The sequence below is a fragment of the Arachis hypogaea genome, chromosome 8, assembly GCF_003086295.3.
Source record: "Arachis hypogaea cultivar Tifrunner chromosome 8, arahy.Tifrunner.gnm2.J5K5, whole genome shotgun sequence".
Taxonomy (NCBI): domain Eukaryota; kingdom Viridiplantae; phylum Streptophyta; class Magnoliopsida; order Fabales; family Fabaceae; genus Arachis; species Arachis hypogaea.
In genome coordinates this window covers 45,962,578-45,980,807 of record NC_092043.1, presented here as the reverse complement: position 1 = coordinate 45,980,807, position 18,230 = coordinate 45,962,578, and the positions used below count along the sequence as shown (strand labels likewise).

The window sequence follows — 18,230 nt, the reverse complement described above, 5'->3', positions numbered from 1 at the left end:
ATGATTAAATTTGATCACTTTTTATTTTTTTAGTTGATATGCCTTTTAACCAGAAATAATTCACTTCTCTCTACATTTTCACTTCATCCACTATCCAACTTCGTATTTCTATGAATAACGACCATTCTCTTCTTTAGAGTTAACCCCCCAATTGAGAAATGAAAATGTTGAACTTCTAATTTAAGCCCAAATAAAATATACAAAATCCCGCGTTTGGGAACCGGTATTACCGGTAAGTTTCATTCCCTTTGTTCTGATATTCCTTCTTTCCCTCCCTAACCTAACTTAACGTCTTTTCGCTTTCTCTCTTTGTTCACGCATTCGTCTTCTATTTCCCTCTTCATACACCAGGTTCATTTTCTAGAAACCCTTCCGTTTTTTCTCTGTTTTATGTCACATTGTGACGTCACGCTTCAGAAGTTTTAATTGACATGATTTAAATGATTAGAAACATCTTGTGAGCTGGATAGCTTTTTAACTTTTTATTTGTTTAATTAATTATTTTTAATCCATTGTTTTGGTTGTGGTTGTGGTTGTTAGTTAAGGTATTGATCATTTGAGAGACAATGGGAAATTCGAAAAAAGATGAAGCAAAGATTGAAAAAATAATTCGTGGTCTTTTGAAACTTCCTGAAAATCGAAGATGCATCAATTGCAACCTCTTGGTACGCTATGAAATTATTGAATTAATCAATGTTGAAACTTGAAAGTATTGTAACCTACAAAAAAGAAAAGAATTTATAAAAAGAAAGAGATGGTTTATTACATGATTTTTCTAATGATGATTCAGGGACCACAATATGTGTGTACAACTTTCTGCACATTTGTCTGCACAAATTGCAGTGGAATACAGTAAGCATTACAAAATCCGTGCTTTCTATTGATTAATCTATTTTATGTTTCTTTTAGCTGCTTTTGTATTTCAAATTGTTATCAGTTTTAGGGTTTTGGATAATCCTCTTTTACTTTAACAACGTGGTTTCATCATGTTACGTAACAACTCCTATATTGAGATGGTCCAAGCTTTATATTTTCATATCAGTTGAGTAGAGAAACCAACACTTAGTTATTTTGAGTGGTTCAACAGTTGGTCTCTAACATGTTTCGTTTTATCTGTTACTATCACATTTTGGTACATCCATCAACATATTTTGAGTACAAAATTGGGATAGTGACAAATAAAAGGGAACTCAGGGAGTAATCTAAGTTAGCATCTTGTGTATGGGAAAGAACTATCATGGCAAGAACAATACTCCTATATTGAACCAATTCGACTCGAGCTTGATTAGTTGGAGTCTAATTGATTTCGAACTCACATAAAGGGGTGTGGGGGGGGGGGGGGTGTGAAGAAGAAAAGAAATCAATTTAGTGCAGATATATAACATGTTTTTTCTTTACTTACCATATGTTTCTATGTATAAAACAGTCGAGAATTTACACATCGAGTAAAATCAGTATCCATGGCTAAATTTACTTTAGAAGAAGTTGAAGCTATTCAAGCAGGTGGTAACGAGGTATGAGCAAATTGATCATGCTAAACAAATCTATTTATTTGGTAATAAAAACAAATCTGACATCAATCCATGAACAGAGAGCCAAAGAAATTTATTTTAAATGCTGGGACCCTCAACGACATTCTTACCCTGAATCCAAGTAACTTTGCATCTCATCTCTCGCGGGTTTCTTTAGATTCTTTCTTAATTTTTTATTTTCAGTTGCAATCACAGGTATCCTCCTACAGGAGGTAATCTTGTTTGAGCATTGGAGATGTTTTTGTAGATTCTAATTAGTATATTCATCACCTCTTCTAATTCACATCTTTGCATCCAGCAACATGCAGAGACTCCGCGAGTTCATCAAGAATGTGTATGTGGAAAGAAAATTTACCGGTGAACATCATGTGGATCTTCCGAGGATTAGAGAAGTAAGTTCTTTTGTTATCTAGTGGTAGGTTCTTTTGTTATCTTTTGGATTATAGAAAAAAGATACTAGCTAGATAGATTTTTTGGTCAGAATCTGTTTACCAGAACAATGCAGTATGGTATGTGTATCAATCCTTAGATCAGTAAGTAGGGAATACTACTTTATTCATCTAAAGATCATTGTTGTTTCGGTAGAAAATTACTAAAATTTTTGTTTCTCATTGTTTAACATTGTTCTTTGATTTATTATCATTAGTTAAAACTAAGACATAACTGAAAAGATGAGTTCCTTGTGCTGTGTTCTCTTTTTGTTAAAAATTTTGTTTACTTTACTTGCACAGGAAGGAAAGGAGGAACCATACCAAAGTAAGAAGATTAATTTATTTCGTATTGAGCCAAAAAGTTCATCTTATGAAGCTAGAGTTCAGAGAAGTTCTAGTGCAAGATCTCCTGATATAAGAAGTGATGACAATAACAATGTTAGATTTTACGTTGATGAAAGAAGAAGCCCAAGATATGCCCAAAATTTGGCCAGGCATGGCAGCTTTGCTAGAAAGCCTATACAAATTGAGGTTGTTGACAACAGGTTCCGAGACGGTGAATCAAGAAACAGCAAGGTTACAGATTTAGACACAAAGCTAAAACAGCTTCAACCAGCAAGGCAGAAGACTGTAGACGAATCTCAATCACCTGTCGTTCGCCCTTTGGGAGAAGTATCAGGAGAGAATGGTCCATCTCTTAAAGTAAGTGGTATGGTTGTCATTACATTATAAAATCTCATTTGAACTATATCTTGGAGGAATTTTAGTTTCCAAATGTCATGCATCAAAGTGGCATTTTTTTTTTTGAGAAAAATCCATCTGAACAAGAAATTGTTCCTCCTGAAAGCTTCATGATTTGGGTACTAAATTGCAGGCCTCTAACGCTGCTTCTGTACCAGAAATGCAGCCTATATCACAACCAATTGAAGAAAACTGGGCTATATTTGAAGATTTTCCAGTTGCTAATCCTGCCGAAAACAAAATCTCACACACAAATATATTCACATCTTCTGTAACAATGACAACACCTCAAGCAACACATACAAATTCCTTAGATTTCTTACTTTCTGAATTGTCAGGTCCATTGGTTGCAACAACTGGGGACATGTCTAAGGTCTCAACTTTTAACAATGATCTAACAATTGTGCCTGTAGAAAATTCGAGCACACATGGGGATTTGCAGCACTTGCCACCTTTTCCAATATCCGAGGCAACTGCTTCACCAACCGATAGTGATGCTTGGTCTATTATACCGATCCAAACCAATGAGATGGAACAACCTTCTAATGCTTTGCCTTCAAATGATGAGATAAATCATAGAGAAGAGTCCAACAAAGTCTTAGATTGGCAGACATCACCAAGCATGCAATTCTCTCCTGCAGTATCAGAAGGTAGTAGCTCTACAGCACAACCAACAAGTACACCAATCACACCTATAGCTCCAAATGATATGGTGAGAAACTAAATGTCAACTATGTCTGGCTATTTGATAGCCTTAATTTTAGACCTTGATGTTAACATTTATGGACATAAAGTAAAGAGAGTAGTAGAGTTTGGGTACTGTCAATTACAGAAATGTTTGGAGAAGGCACGGAGGCTCTAGTTTAGAGAGTAGATCAGATAGCAAATAGTTAGGCAGCTAAAGATATAAATATGATATTTCTCTGGGTATTATGGAAATGTTGACCTATATCTAGCTGATTCCATCTAGTGGGATAAGACTTAGTTGTTGTTATTGTTTGTTGCTTGCAAAGTTACTCAAGTTTCTGAATTTGTTTATATGCAGCAATCAGATGTTCTAAATTCACATGATCCCTCCAGTGCTTTCACTGAACTCTCTCCTCAGACCAACTCAAAACCAACTCGAGAAACCAAATCTGATGTTGGCTCAAAATCTTCAACAGTAGAAAACAGGTCTACTGGAAGAATGGAACTTCCAGAGGTAATAGATGAGCTGCAACCTTGTATTGTATAATTTTATTTCCCTTAAGAACTCAGAGAACCTTAAGGCATGAATGAATTCTCTGCAGGACCTTTTCTCTTCAAGCTACTTATCTGGCCCTCCTACACCACTTTCAGGTTGGCAAAATGATCAACCTCAACACCATGGAATGGGATATGGCTTGCAGTATTATCCTAATGCACCGGTATATCCTATGCAGATCATCATTTCATTTATCTTTTTGTTGGAACGAGCAATTATCACTATGCCAAAAGCTACCAATAGATTTCTGGCCTAGCGGTAAATGCTTAATCCAACAATATTCTTTTTTCTTTTGGTTTCTGTGTGTATTATGATTTTGTTGATTTTTTTCATTTGCAGTCCCCCTCAGCATTCCCTATTGCAGCAAGATCCTCATCAAATCCATTTGCAGTAACTGAGGACAAACCTTTAGCCCACACCTTATCCGTATGTGCAAACATTAGAACTGTTTTGACTTATTACAGTGAATCTGATAGCCTTTCTGTATATTTCTGCTTCAAAATTTGTCTGCTTTCTTAGATAGATTTACTTATTTTACCTTTTCTTCAACTAGACATGAAACTTCTGTGGCAATAGTAAATAGTTATTCCATTCATATCAAAATAACTGTCAATTGGGACATTGTGGTGGTATATTGAACATAAAATCAATATATTTATTAGTTAGACAATGCATCACTTAGTTCAAATTGACCGTTATTTTGAAACTAAGTAGTAAAGAAATAATTATCAAGTTGGCACATGATAACGCTTTTCTCTGAATTTTGAATTCACATATTTGTATTAAGACAATAAACATTGTTTGTCTGCAGCTTCCCAATATGTCATGTACCCTACCTATATCTCCCGGAGCAGGATTAATGCATGCTTCAAGTTATGGGTCTTTGGGAATGGTTCCTCAGTCCACAAGTTTTGGATCTCCTCTTGTTCATCCACAATCTGCATCTGGATTTCCCAATAGTATTGCCCTTTTTCATCTTTCATTTTCTAATGAAATGTTTTCTTAGTTTAATTTAGTTACAGTTATTTCTAACTCTATCCTTTCAGGTGCATACTTTGGCCAAGTTAATAACATGCAACCTCCTAGGTAAATCTTATTCCTTTAGATATTATGTTGAATACAACTATGATACAATGTAACAGGCTGGTTTCTTATTATTCTTAAAACATTGTACTAATCATCTTCCATGTACTTGAAGAGGTACTAGAGAAGTGGAAATGTGGATAATGTGATGAAAATAGGCAGCATGAAACCTTGAGTTGTGTTATTTATTGTATGATTTTCATGCCAACTTACAGCCGATTCATCATTGAATGGAGTTTAAACTCAATCTAAGAGGGATCTACAAAGGGATGTCAGTCGACATGAGATCTAACGCCTCATATATACACCTAATGTTGTTCTAAAAATGAAATATTTTTTTACTATCTATCTTCTTTTGTACATCGTGTAGAAACTCATCTAATAACTTAGATTTTGACATGGTTCTTGCTCTAAGGCTAAATTTTGAAATGGTTCTTGTAGATTTGAAAGAGCTGCTAGTACAAGTGATGATGAAAGTGTTTTTGGATCCCTAAGCACCATGAAGCTTTCAAGTGGTGAGTACATGACACAAACCACTCCAAATCCATTTTCAAAGAAGGGAAGAAATCCATTTGGAGATATATAATGCTACGTTTAGTAAGTGTTTTAGAATAGAAAATACAGAGATAAAGACAGAGACAAAACAAACTATCCTTACCCCAATTATAGTAAGTTTTCTAATAAACAAAAATTGGGCAAATTTTGTTGTACAACAAAGACATTTTCTTTGTTTTTGTATATGAATTTGTATCATTTATAAATAAATTTATATTTCTGAGTGTTTTTTATATTATTTATGTCTCAAGACAGCTATCAAATAAGGTTAAATAGATTTGGCAAACTGTCACCTTCTTTTGTGTCCTGTTGGAGGGATGACTATGATCCTGGTTCAAGGTCATTGAACTAAATATGGGTTGGGTTGGGTTAGTCTCTTCACAAATGCAAAAACCAGTGGCATCTTTTCTAGTACACGAAGAAAATCTTACACTAGAAAACAAAAATCATGACGGAATTGCAAAACGAACTAACGCCCCCAGTTTGGTACACTTTATTTATTTATTTATTTTTAAAGAAGGACCTGTATTTGCTGTAACTGCACACTTCTTCCTACATGGAAATGAGCTCTAATTCATTTAATATGCTATGGAAATTATCTCCTTCAATATAATCTTCTATTTATCATGAATCATATCATATATTAAACCAAAAAAAAAAACAATATACACTAAAATTAGTCATTAAAATTAATTATTATATATTTATGTATAAATATATAAATTATTTCATTTATTTTTGTATATATTTTATATTTTAATATATATATATATTATATTAATAACTGATTTTAATGTATAGGTAGAATAGTTTTATATTAAAAAGAAAACCAAGGTGACAATTAATTTTAGACACATGATATTTTTTTTATTGTGACACCTCAAATTTTTTACCTAGGGCTACGTAGCATACGGGCGGAAAGACCACATGCAAGCATGGTATAAAGAAGGTGTATGGGCATGTAGCTTATACGTGTGGGAAAATTTGGATTCTCTTATAGTTTATCTGTTAATTTGCGCTTTCTAACGTGTGGATTATTAGTTGAAAAAGTTTTATTGATATATAAAATTAATTGATTAAGTAAATATTAGTATGGATTTTTGAATTTTGTTAAGGTTCAAACTTTTAAGTGATAGAAAAAGTAGCAAAATTTATTTTATAAATCTTAATAGATTTTTGAAACAATACCCCTGTACATATATATAATTCTACTAAAAGCAATCAATGGACTTGAATTTCATATAGAAATTAGAATCCATAGGTAACTTACTCCGAAAGATATTGTCATCCTTGCAAATCACCATTTGTAATTGGGAATATTAGTGATCTTTTAATGATTTTTATTTGTTTAAATGTAAACGTTATGAGTATGACAATATCTTAAATTTCTATGTCGAATAGCAACAATAAATTATAATACTCCTTGAATTATAGTTATAATATAATAGTAATTATATATTATAAACTATAAGTTAAATTACATAATTAATCCCTACATTTTCAATAAAATTACAATTTGGTTTTTACACTTTAAAATTTGTAAATGTTAGAAATTATATAGAAATCATATATTGAAACTAAGATATTGAGTGGATTAATTGAATGAAAGATAGATGTTCGATCAAAAGCATAAAATAATTTCATGAAATAAGGCTAACAAGAGGTGCATTGTTTGGCTCTTTCAACCTCTAACTACTTTGTCTTTACCATCTCTTGAATGTGTATAAAATCATATACATATCAAGAAGCAATGCTATAATAACTGAACTAGTTAATTTGACTTAGATCAATATATTGCACTTAGCCACTTATTAATGGGAATAAATCTTAGGTCGGTTGACATTATTTTACAAAAGAATCTATTAAATGGATAGACAGCATAGAAAAAAAGGTTAAGTACCAATTCGATACTCAAAAAATTTAGTTGTTGATAAAAAGGTTTTTGAAAGATGTTATTAATAAAATAATATTTAAATTATTTAAAATTGCGATAAAAATAATTAATAAATATTATATTTTATATAAGTGACAAAAAAATTTATAATTAACAAACATATTATTCATTAAATCTAAATTTTTGTGATAATATTTGAATAAATATTTAAAAGATTTTAAAAAAATTTCGAAGCAAATTTGATCTCTAGATTTTGCTTTTTATTTTTCAAAAAAAATATGATCATTCACACTAATTTTTTTTTAAAATCTCACTTGATATAAAATTATCAAATTTTAAGAATAAAAAATCTCATTTTTAATAATAATTGCAAAAATTTACATCAAATCTGATCTCTAAAATCTAATTTAAAATATATATTTAATATCTAAGTTTTTTTGTCGTATTTTTAAATCTTTTTGAGAATTTATTTATTGTTCATATCTTTTGAAATTATTTTTGTCAGCTATGTAAATTTTCGAGTGCTATTTTAATAGTTAACTCAAAGAAAAATATATCCAATTCTACCTTTATAAATACTTTGCCTTACACTTTTAATTAATTTTTATTCTTATTATATCTATTTTTCATATAATAAATAAATTTTATTTGAAGGATTATACTTCTAATTTTTAAGAAGACTTTTGTATCGTGTCCCTGTTAGAATAAATAGTTTTTATTAATTCAGATAATCTATATTAAATCATCAAAAATATATATTATAGTGTAGAAGCGTATCTATACTTATGAGTATGATAAAAAGAATTTGATTCTTTGATTTTTTTTTAATCAAAATTTTCTGTATTTATAATAGGGCTAAATCGCAATTCTTTGATGGAAAGAGAGCTACGGAGGCGGCTTTGATGTGTTAGGGACCAAAACTCTGAAATCACTCTTTTTTATTTGAGCATGGCACCCATTAAACCTTAAAATCCAAATAAAAATAGTATCTAAATCCTAAATAAAAATAATATCTGATTTTATTCTCATTTAATCCTAAATCAAAAGTAATAATGACTTATTCCATTAGCATTTGTAACGGTAGCAAAACGAGCCGAATTCGCCGAGTCAAACCGCCAAAACCACCCAAAAAAGCAGGTCGGAACGAAATTTTGAATCCACCAAACCCGCATCGCCAAACTGGCGGGCTTTGGCGGGGTAAGGCGGACTGGCCGGCGGGCTGCCAACTTTTTTTTTTAGGATATTTTGAACTTTTGTTCATTCATATAAATATCACATTATAGGATTAAGGTTTCTCTTTACACCACTTTCACACGGACAACACATGCAGAGGCAGAGGTAGAGCCTCCCTCCTCTTGCCCTTTTCAGTCTCACACTAGCGAGTCGACGACCTCTCTCTCTCTCTCTCTCTCTCTCTCTCTCTCTCTCTCTACAGAGCCGCAACAGCTCAGAACACCGACGACCTTCCCCCCTCTCTCTCTCTCGGATTAAAGTTATCCGGACCCAGAATGCACCAGAGTCACCGCGGCAATGACGACTTAGTTCTTTGTCTCGAAGCTCACCAGCGTCTTTGCGTCTCTCTCCGTCGCGACCTCGCCTCTCTCTCTCCCTCACAAGTCACCGGCGCGAAGCCAAAGGCTCTCTCTCTCTCTCAGTCTAGCAAATACCAGCGGCGGCGATCCCCCTCCATCCAATTGTCTCTCTCCTCCGCTGTCAACGTGCACCAGCAACCTTTGTGTCTCAACTCAGCCATCAATCACGGCCTAACCGCGGCACCACTCCCCCAGCCAGCCAACCCTCCACTTAAGCAGTTTTTTCATATTCATCTGGTTGAATTTTTTTTTATCTTATTGTTAAAATGTTACCAAATTAGTTCTATTGTGGAACGTTTGATTCTATTATAGGTGCTAATTTGTCCCTAATTTTTTGCTTATCCCTATTCCCTAATTCTTATGATTCCATTTTAGTTCATTGTTTTTTCATTTTGTTTGTCCTCTAAATTACTGTTTTGATTTTGAATGCTGTACTTGTTATATTTAATATAGATTATTTTAAAAAATTAAAAAAAGAGAGAGAATGTGGACCAGCCCGCCAACCCATTACTCCGCCATCTGGTGGAGCGGGGTAGCAAATTTGGCCCACATCACTTTAGCGAAACGGGACGTCCCATCCTATTTTATGACGGGCTTTGACGGGGTAGGACAAGTTGACCCGCTTTGCTTCCTCTAAACATTTATAACAGTAAATGACATCAGTCATATAAATTATATAATATGAAATTGTTAATATGATTATGATCAATTATATATATTGCTCGTAAATAGATTAAGAAATTATAATTTCTTAAACGTTCTCTCCTACTTTATTTTATTTAGCAATAATTGTTTTTATTTTATCTCAATTTATTATTATTTTACAAATTTAATATTGCTGGAAATTAAATAGTTAGATAATAATCAAATTATAAGTATTTTTATTAGCATTTATTGAGTTTAAAGATATGTGCCAACTTTGATAAACATATCTATATTAAATTCAGCTAATTATTTTGGATAAACTAAAAAAATGTTTAGGCTGTTCACTGATTTGACTTTTTGTGTATATGTTCATTTATATCATTGACATGATTAATTTCTGAAGAGTAAATTATTAGACGGAAGTAAATTAAAGAACAATTGCAAAAGAAAATAATGAACCATTTTGACCTGATTAATATATGTAACATTAGCTTTTTGAATAAAATTTGAAGATATGATGCTTTATATTTTGGTTTTGACAAAGATATGATGCTTGAATGATTATAGTTTTTGACAACAAGGGCCAGTCCTTAACATGCCTACACAAGTTTTTATCCAAAGAAATGATGACATGACGCCATTCCAATTTCCAACATTGGGGATTCCCCAACAAAAAATTAACAAATTTTGCCACCAAGAGTGCTAATAATTCCTTTTCCTCTAATTTTTCAAATATTGTTTGTTTCATGAGAATATTTTTTAATTATCTTATAGTTTTACTAAATTTTAATTAGATTTTTATATTTTTAATTTTTTTAATTGAATTTTTATATTAAATAAAAATTTTAATTAGGTCTTTACTTAAATTTATTAGTTATAAAATAAATAATTCTAAAATACTTATTTACAGAATATTTTTTAGAACTCTTCCTCTATATATATATATATATATATATATATATATATATATATATATATATATATATATATATATATATCAAATACAATGATGAATATTTCAAAAAAAAATTTGTATTCTTTTTAATAGAAAGCTTAGCAATAACATAATTGAAAATTTTTATTTATAATACAAATTCAATAACAGACTTTAAAATTATAAGTATCTAATTGAATATTTAGTAGAATTAATATAAGACCAATAATTAAGCTGTTTTTTTTTGTGTACTTACAATAAAAAAATAATTTTATAATATTATCCAATAAAAAATTAGAAGATAAAAAAGATTATGATAAATGGTTGTGATATATAGTGGCATTATTTATTTATAACAATTTGACAATATTTTTGTATTTTTTATTGAATGGCAAAGTAAGAGTATTTTAATATTTTTGCGCATGGAAATTAAATATAATATCGTAATTACTTGGCAAAGATAATTATTGGATGTCAATGGCAAAGAATAACCCTTTTTTGCTTTCACCATTCTCTCACCAAATAATGGCCTCTACCTCTAGCAAGGTTAACTTGTGATGATGGTAAAGAATAAGAATAATAATAAGGATTAAAACCTTATCATATGCTCTAATATTAGATATGGACTAAATGAAGATTAACCACATAACATGCTCATACCCATCTTTAAAAAAATTCTATTTATCTCCCACTTAATTAGCTACCACATCTTAGAGTCTCTGTTTATCCCACTTTATTTGCAATGTTGGGAAGATTAAAAAAACATAAAAATAATAACAAGATAGAACACAATATCAAAAAGGAAAGAGAAAAAGAAGAAGAAAACAGTTCCTATAAAGTTTGTGCAATATAATTGATCAACAAGAAACAAAATATTCAATTGATTTAGAGAAATGCTTGTAAGAGTATGACCTACCTACACTACCAACAAGTAAAACATGGATCGTTCTTCATGCTAGATTCATTTAATTTCTACTGCCCAATGCTAGAATTGTTTTTCCTTTTTATGTTTATTTTATTTTTTTAAATTCAAGGGCCCTCACTCTTTCTCTTACCCAAGAGGCAAAAAGGGTTGAAAGGGGTTAAAAGCACTTGGAAAGTATTAAGCATAAAGTGAAAGCTATACCATCAAATTTCAAATGTGTTACTATTTTAAAGTTTTAGTGCTAGTTTGGATTGGTTTTTTTAGTTAAAAAATATTTTTTTTTAAATAAAGTATTTTTATTTAATTTAAAACTATTTGGATATGTCTTTTAAAAAAATATTTTTATTAGAAAATAAATTATTCATTTTTTAAAAAAACTAACAATATCTTACTTTAAAAAAATAAAAACAAAAGACGTTTTTAATACTTAATTTTTTTTAAAAAGTCTATTTAAATATAAAATAATTTTTGTCTGTTAAAAAAATATTTTTTTAAAAGATGAAAAAAATAAATACTTTTTTCAAAAGCCAATCCAAACTGGGCTACTCTTTTAATTAGAAGTTTTAAATTCAAATTTCGAAAATAAAAAAAAAATTATTGCAAAATTTGTATCCTCAAACTTTTGTGTTGGATCATCAGATTAGTCAAATTATCAATAATATAATCATTTAATTTCCATTAAAATTAAAAAAAAAAAAGGTGCTACTAGCTAGCTATCTCCTATAGTCCTAACAAGGGCATATTCTCTTTACCACAATCTCCTAAACTACTTACCTATGTAACTTTAGTTTTTAAGTCACCACTTACTTCCTAAGTTTGTTCCACTACACTACTATAGTGTCCTGAAATTGGGATTCTCATGAACATCCATGTCACCATGACACATCCATTTTATTTCTTTTAGAGGTAAGAATGGCCTAGAAGGGTGTAGATTTAATACTAAAGATCGAAATGCTAAGTTGCCCTTCAAAAATATATTTCATTTACCACAAAATCATTCAAATATTATATAAATTATGAATGATTTTGGATGATATATTGTCTACGATAAGAGAATACTCAAGGGTCACAAAAGATTACCAATCTTAAGAAATAATAATAATAATAATAATAATAATAATATAATCACATGGAAAATTTTAACAGCTATTATACTAGCGGTTACCACAATATTTGATTTTAACGGTGGTTATACCAGTAACTACTAAAAATCGCCACAAATCAACGATTCATCAAATATTGCAGAATTGTTTAGTGGCATTTTGAAACCGTCACAAAATAATTAAAACTTATCACTAAATTGTGTATACTTTAGTTTTACCGATTGCATCTGAATTCTATATATTTATCGATTCAATTTAAATTTCTTATGTTCTTTTTTCTTTTATTTCCTTTTGTATGTTTGCTTTGTCTTCTTTTTTCTAGCCTCTTCTCTTTTTTTTTTGCTTTTTTTTTTTTTGCCTTTTTCTTTTTCTTGCTCTCCTTTTTCTCTTATCTCAATATATACGTTTTAATTTTTTTTTCTTCCCTTATTCATATTCTTTGCGATATTTATACAAAACTTTGTATTGCTTTATATAATTATTATGAATTTTTCAAACAAACTTGTGTTAGTTTTAAGAAATTTTTTATGTTATTTTCCTTATAATTTCTGTGTTGTTTTGTGTTAGCTTTAAGAACTTTTTTATTGGGTTAATATTAAAAAGACAACTTTATGTGAATTTATTACAAAAATATTTGTTCATCTAATTTTTTTTAATACAATATATTTAAAATAGGTATCAGTGAAAATTATTCACCGCATAGATCAAAATGAGATCTGCCAATCTCCCACAAAAATGGAGACTTGCAGCCATGAATAAATGGAGACAGAGGTTAGGAAAGAGGTCTCCATCCTAAACTTTAAAATAATATTTCTCTCTCTTCTATTTATAAAATATACATTTTTTTTTATAATTTTTAAAAAAATTTCTTTTTAATCTATTTTAAACTTTTTGTGTTGATTAACGTTAACTTTATCTATTTTTCAAAAAAAATTATAAAAATATCTTTTAGCAAAATTTTATTTTCTTTTGTGATTAAATTTTGTTTATCAAAATATTTTTTAATAAATTATTTTTTTATTAATTAAATTGTATTTTTACTAAAATATTTTTTAATAATTAAATTATTTTTTCATAAGATAACAAATCATTTTTTTAATGATCAAATTATTTTTTTCAAAAACACAAATAACAGTGAGGTTGTTCTTGGAGGATTCATGCTTCTCCTTATAGTTTTCTTTTTAGATTTTCTTAATTTTTTTAAAATATTTTGGTATAAATACAATTTAATTAATAGAAAAATAATTTGTTAAAGGGTATTCCAAAAATAAAATTTAATCTCAAAAAAATAAAATTTTTGTTAAAGGGTATTTTTGTAAAAAATAATTTATTTTTTTAAAAAACTAGATAAATTAACGTTAGTTAACATAAAAAATTTAAAATAAATTAAAAATAAAGTTTTTTAAAAGTTATAAGGGAGTGGAGTGTATATTTTATAAATAAAAGAGATAAGAGTGTTATTTTAACATTTCTGAGAAGAGAGAAATTTTTTTTCAAAATTATAATATAATAATCTATTCAATTTATATAAGAACTTAAAATTAAAATTTTAATTATTATTGGTTTTATTAATGAGATCTAGGCAATGTTATAGAAGTGTGATAGTCATAGACAATACAGCAGGAATAATTTTATATGTTAAAATAGTTTGATCCTGAAATAATATGGATGGATTTTTATATTGTATTTTAAGTTTATGTTGTGTTAAATAATTATCTTTTAAGTTAGATTATATTGTGCTATATTTATTAAATTTTTGTTGTTTTTTAGAATTTTTTAAGAAATTATTTTTTTAGAATTTTATTAAGAAATTTTTTAGAGCGGCAACATTACTTTCTTGAAATATATATTTGGGTAGTTAATTAGTCTGCCAATATATAAAAAGATTTAGAGAAATAATTTTTTAACTATTTTCTTTTATACATTTTTTATTATATAAAAACAAATTTATTATCCTCTATTACTTGTTATCAATCAATTTTAATATTAAAAATTGAAGATATATAAAAGTAATACATATATAATTACTGAAAGATAAATATTAAAGGATCAATAAAATTTATTATTTTTTTGTCAGTAATTAATTATCAATTTAAAAATATAGATTAAAAGTATATTATTGAGTTATTAGAGTAAACAAATTAAACTGGTGACTAAAAATACTGATCGAAAGCAATAAATTCTACTTCATGGTTGTCAATAAAAAAGGAAAAGAAAGAAAAAAAAAACTGATTCGATCTTCTATTTCATTACACCAACTCCTAATAGATAGTAGTGCTTTCACACAAGGAAAAACAGAGAAGAATACACACACAAAAAACCCTCCAATCAATGAATTGCTTATATGACATCAAGTATACTTAGAAAATGCAGATTCTTGAGGATTAGCTATCTTAATGTATTGTCCTGCCTTATAAGCAATAAAATTCTTTTACATTCTCCTTTGTCCTTTCTGTAGCATTCAGATCTCTGTAGCCATTAGTTTGTGGACTAGCTAACCCTTGTCAAACTCAAACTATCATTCGTTCAAGCATCAATTCCTCCAAAAGTAGAATTTGTTCTGATCTCATGATTCACTCATCAGAATGAGAAACTAGCATTTTCTTTTATAATTTTTGCTTCTTTAATGTCATGTATAAAAGCAATATTCCAACCACAGACATCATGAACAATACACCCAATTAAGTCAATATTTATTAAGGCTTTGTGAAATAATTAAACCCCATCAATTTTTTTAATAAAGCTTTTATTAGATAAACATTCTTTTTACTTTATCACCTTTCAATTCTGATGTGATTTATGTATCTCTAAAATCTCTTAATTTTGATGCGTAAATAACCCAAACTTTTTTTTATTAAATAATATAGTAACAAACACTACATTGTACATATCACTTTAACATGGAATCATGTACTCAAGCCACAGTACGGAAACAAAAGCCAACAACAATTGAAGTTCATACAAATCACCTTTTACAGATACATCGTACAAATACAAAACTAAAAAACATAAAGAAAAAACTATAAATAAGTAATTACACTTATAATTAGTAGTAAATACTATTTTCGAAAAGATAAAGTATTTTTTAACAATTTAAAAATTTTTAAACCGTATCCAACTATAACGCTAAAGCGGTTCCTGAAATATCAGTAGGACACCGTTTAGACCAATCATTTAAATAGTTGGGATTAATTTAAAATTTTTGAATTGTAAAGAGACGTTTTGTCCTTTGAACATATGGTTAATTAATTAAGCACTAGATCATAATCTGTGGCTTAATTAGTTAAATTAATGTTCAAAGGCGAGGGCTTCCACGCAACCAAAAACTAGAAAGTGGTTTACCCTTTGTCCAATCTCTAAGCCTAAGAATAAGAAAAACAAGCATTCCAGAAAGGAATCCAAGAGCAGCACTTGATCCAACAAGTGAAACAGCTGTGCAAATAAGCATCACAAAGGAATCTTGTTTGTTCTTCATATCCCTTGAAGCCATAGCAAGTTCAATCCCTGCAAATAAAAGCAAAACTCCCAAGATTCCCACTGGGAATTGATTGAATATATGGGCCAATGAACTTCCCAAAACAAAACCCAAAACCAATTTTGCTGCTCCAAGAATTGCCACACACCCTCCACTCCTCCCTCCAAATTTGTATTGCCCTGCTAAGCCACCAGCGCCGTGGCAACATGGCATGGCACCAAACCACCCTCCGGCTAGGTTCATGAGCCCCACCGTCACCGACAGCGACGTCGCCGAGAAGTCTTTTCCCGGGAACAAGTCCGAAGTCAGCTTGCAAACCGCGATCACTGAGTTTAGAATTGACAAGGGAAGCTGAGGAATCGTACCTGTAAATTATTGCACAAAGTACGGATATTTGAGAAATTTAAGATAGTAATTAAAATAATGGTGAATGTCTATGATGTGATGTCTATTTGGTTAAAAATTAATATTTAATTTAAAAGATATAAAAATAAATAATTTTTAAAAAATTAAAAATTATTAAAAAAATAAGTTAAACAAAATTTAAATAACAAACTCATAGACATGATAGAATTGTGTCTCAGTTCAATAGACTAATCTGTTATAGATTTAAACTTTATTTAAGAAATCTATTGTTTGTTAATAAATTGTTATGCATACAATATGAGATTCCAATTCTCAATATTTAAGTGAACTATTAAATTGATCACTCAATTAACTCAAATTAGTTAACAAACGATAACAATATTTGATGCAAATTAAACATGAATATAAATTAGTTGTACCTTTTACAAAACCTTCCTTCCAAACATGCTTAGTGAACTTGACAACTTCAATTGAAGAAGGTCCTAACTTAATCTCGCGAACAACTTGGGGTCTTCTCACAAAGGCTAAAATCACACCCAAAACAAACACAATAAACGCAGAAGGCAAAGAAAACACAACGTTCTTCACTCTTCTCCCAATTCTGCTCGTTCTTCCTTCGTCACTATCATCACCAACAACAACAATTACGCTAGCATTGCTATCAAAATTACTATTACTATTACGTTCACTTTCAACATCACCACCACCAACACCGCCACCGCAACTACGATCTTTGTCACCGGCGCCGTTGACAACAACAATGAAACAAACACAAGCAATGGCCAAAACCAATCCATCAAAACCAAGCCAGTTTCTTTCCTCTAAAGATTTCGATTTTGGCAAATCTTGAACTTTCCTCACGTATTTGACAGCTGTCAAAGCGAAGGAAAGTCCTTGTGCCAGCTGGATACCCCTCACGACGCTGAGCGGAATGAGGGTGTAGGCCAGCTGCATGAGGCCGGTCAGGCCTAGTACAAGCAACACGGCTCCGGTTAGGATCCCGGAGGCCATGATCTCCGGGACGGAGAAGGTGGGATCCGCGAGGGCAACGGCGGCAATGGACTTCATGGGCTGGACGGGCATAGGGACACCGTAGATTGCACCGGTGACGATGTTGTAGATTCCGGTGAAGATGAGGGTGGTGCCGAGGTTAAGGTTTCGAGACAAGGTGAGGGCGAGGACGATGGGGATGTAGGTGCCAAGGTCGCCCATGGCGCCGTTAAGCTCAGCCCATTTAGAACGTAGGACAAGGTTAGTTTTGACTTTTTGCATGGCGATGAAAGCTGGCCCTGAAGATGAAGGGTTGTTAGTGTTTGAGATTGGGGTTGCATTTGCGATCCGGGGTGCTTCAGGGTCTATAGTTGAGATTGGATTAGGAGGGATTGGTAATGCCATGGAAGAAGAAATTATTTTGGGAATAAGGGAATTATGAGAATCTGGTGGGAGTGATAGTAGTTAGTTGAAGAAGTAGTAGGGTTTGTAACTTGTAAGTGTAGAATGGGAAATGGTAATCTTTTCTTTATATAGATTCTCTAAGTCAATATTGAGTAGGACGTGTTTTTTTTTTTTTTTTAATAACTACAAAAGGAATTTTGGAATTTCGTGAATCCCGTTAAATTTTGTTGGGTTAGATTCTACAAATTAGGGAAGAAAAGAATGTCACTAAAAATTTTAATCTTTCATAAAAATAATTAAAAAACTAGAAAGAACA

At 30.4% G+C, this 18,230-nt stretch overlaps 2 protein-coding genes across 5 annotated transcripts; one reads left to right on the top strand and one right to left on the bottom strand.

The window, feature by feature from the left end:
• Positions 1–231: 231 nt before the first annotated feature.
• LOC112707813 (uncharacterized) lies at positions 232–5,818 on the top strand. Of its 4 annotated transcripts, none has more exons than XR_003156142.3 (14): positions 232–351; positions 541–665; positions 791–852; positions 1,427–1,514; positions 1,592–1,653; positions 1,831–1,924; positions 2,264–2,665; positions 2,838–3,416; positions 3,750–3,905; positions 4,043–4,110; positions 4,287–4,373; positions 4,759–4,906; positions 4,994–5,033; positions 5,472–5,818. XR_003156142.3 is itself a non-coding variant. In XM_025759788.3 (14 exons), the coding sequence occupies exons 2-14, from the start codon at positions 567–569 to the stop codon at positions 5,614–5,616; spliced, it is 2,079 nt and encodes a 692-aa protein (XP_025615573.1). In that variant the 5' UTR covers positions 232–351; positions 541–566; the 3' UTR covers positions 5,617–5,818. The 4 variants fall into 4 exon arrangements, 3 of the variants coding, with proteins under 3 accessions (XP_025615573.1, XP_072057603.1, XP_025615574.1); XM_025759788.3 differs by having other exon boundaries at positions 3,994–4,110; XM_072201502.1 differs by having other exon boundaries at positions 237–351; positions 2,264–2,288; positions 3,118–3,416; positions 3,994–4,110.
• Positions 5,819–15,513: 9,695 nt separating this feature from the next.
• On the bottom strand, positions 15,514–18,021 carry LOC112707811 (molybdate transporter 1). The gene is made up of 2 exons (XM_025759785.3): positions 16,939–18,021; positions 15,514–16,518 (listed from the first exon to the last, which is right to left on the bottom strand). The coding sequence occupies exons 1-2, from the start codon at positions 17,912–17,914 to the stop codon at positions 15,974–15,976; spliced, it is 1,521 nt and encodes a 506-aa protein (XP_025615570.1). The 5' UTR covers positions 17,915–18,021; the 3' UTR covers positions 15,514–15,973.
• Between the last annotated feature and the right edge of the window lie 209 nt (positions 18,022–18,230).

What these genes read in the sequence shown, in the direction of transcription:
- LOC112707813 (XM_025759788.3), top strand. Translation starts at nt 567, where the DNA reads ATGGGAAATTCGAAAAAAGATGAAGCAAAGATTGAAAAAATAATTCGT. An exon ending in AGAATGGTCCATCTCTTAAA is followed by an intron (nt 2,666 to 2,837) that starts GTAAGTGGTATG and finishes ACTAAATTGCAG; the next exon opens with GCCTCTAACGCTGCTTCTGT. An exon ending in TGCATCTGGATTTCCCAATA is followed by an intron (nt 4,907 to 4,993) that starts GTATTGCCCTTT and finishes CTATCCTTTCAG; the next exon opens with GTGCATACTTTGGCCAAGTT.
- LOC112707811 (XM_025759785.3), bottom strand. Translation starts at nt 17,914, where the DNA reads ATGGCATTACCAATCCCTCCTAATCCAATCTCAACTATAGACCCTGAA. An exon ending in GAAGGAAGGTTTTGTAAAAG is followed by an intron (nt 16,519 to 16,938) that starts GTACAACTAATT and finishes AATAATTTACAG; the next exon opens with GTACGATTCCTCAGCTTCCC.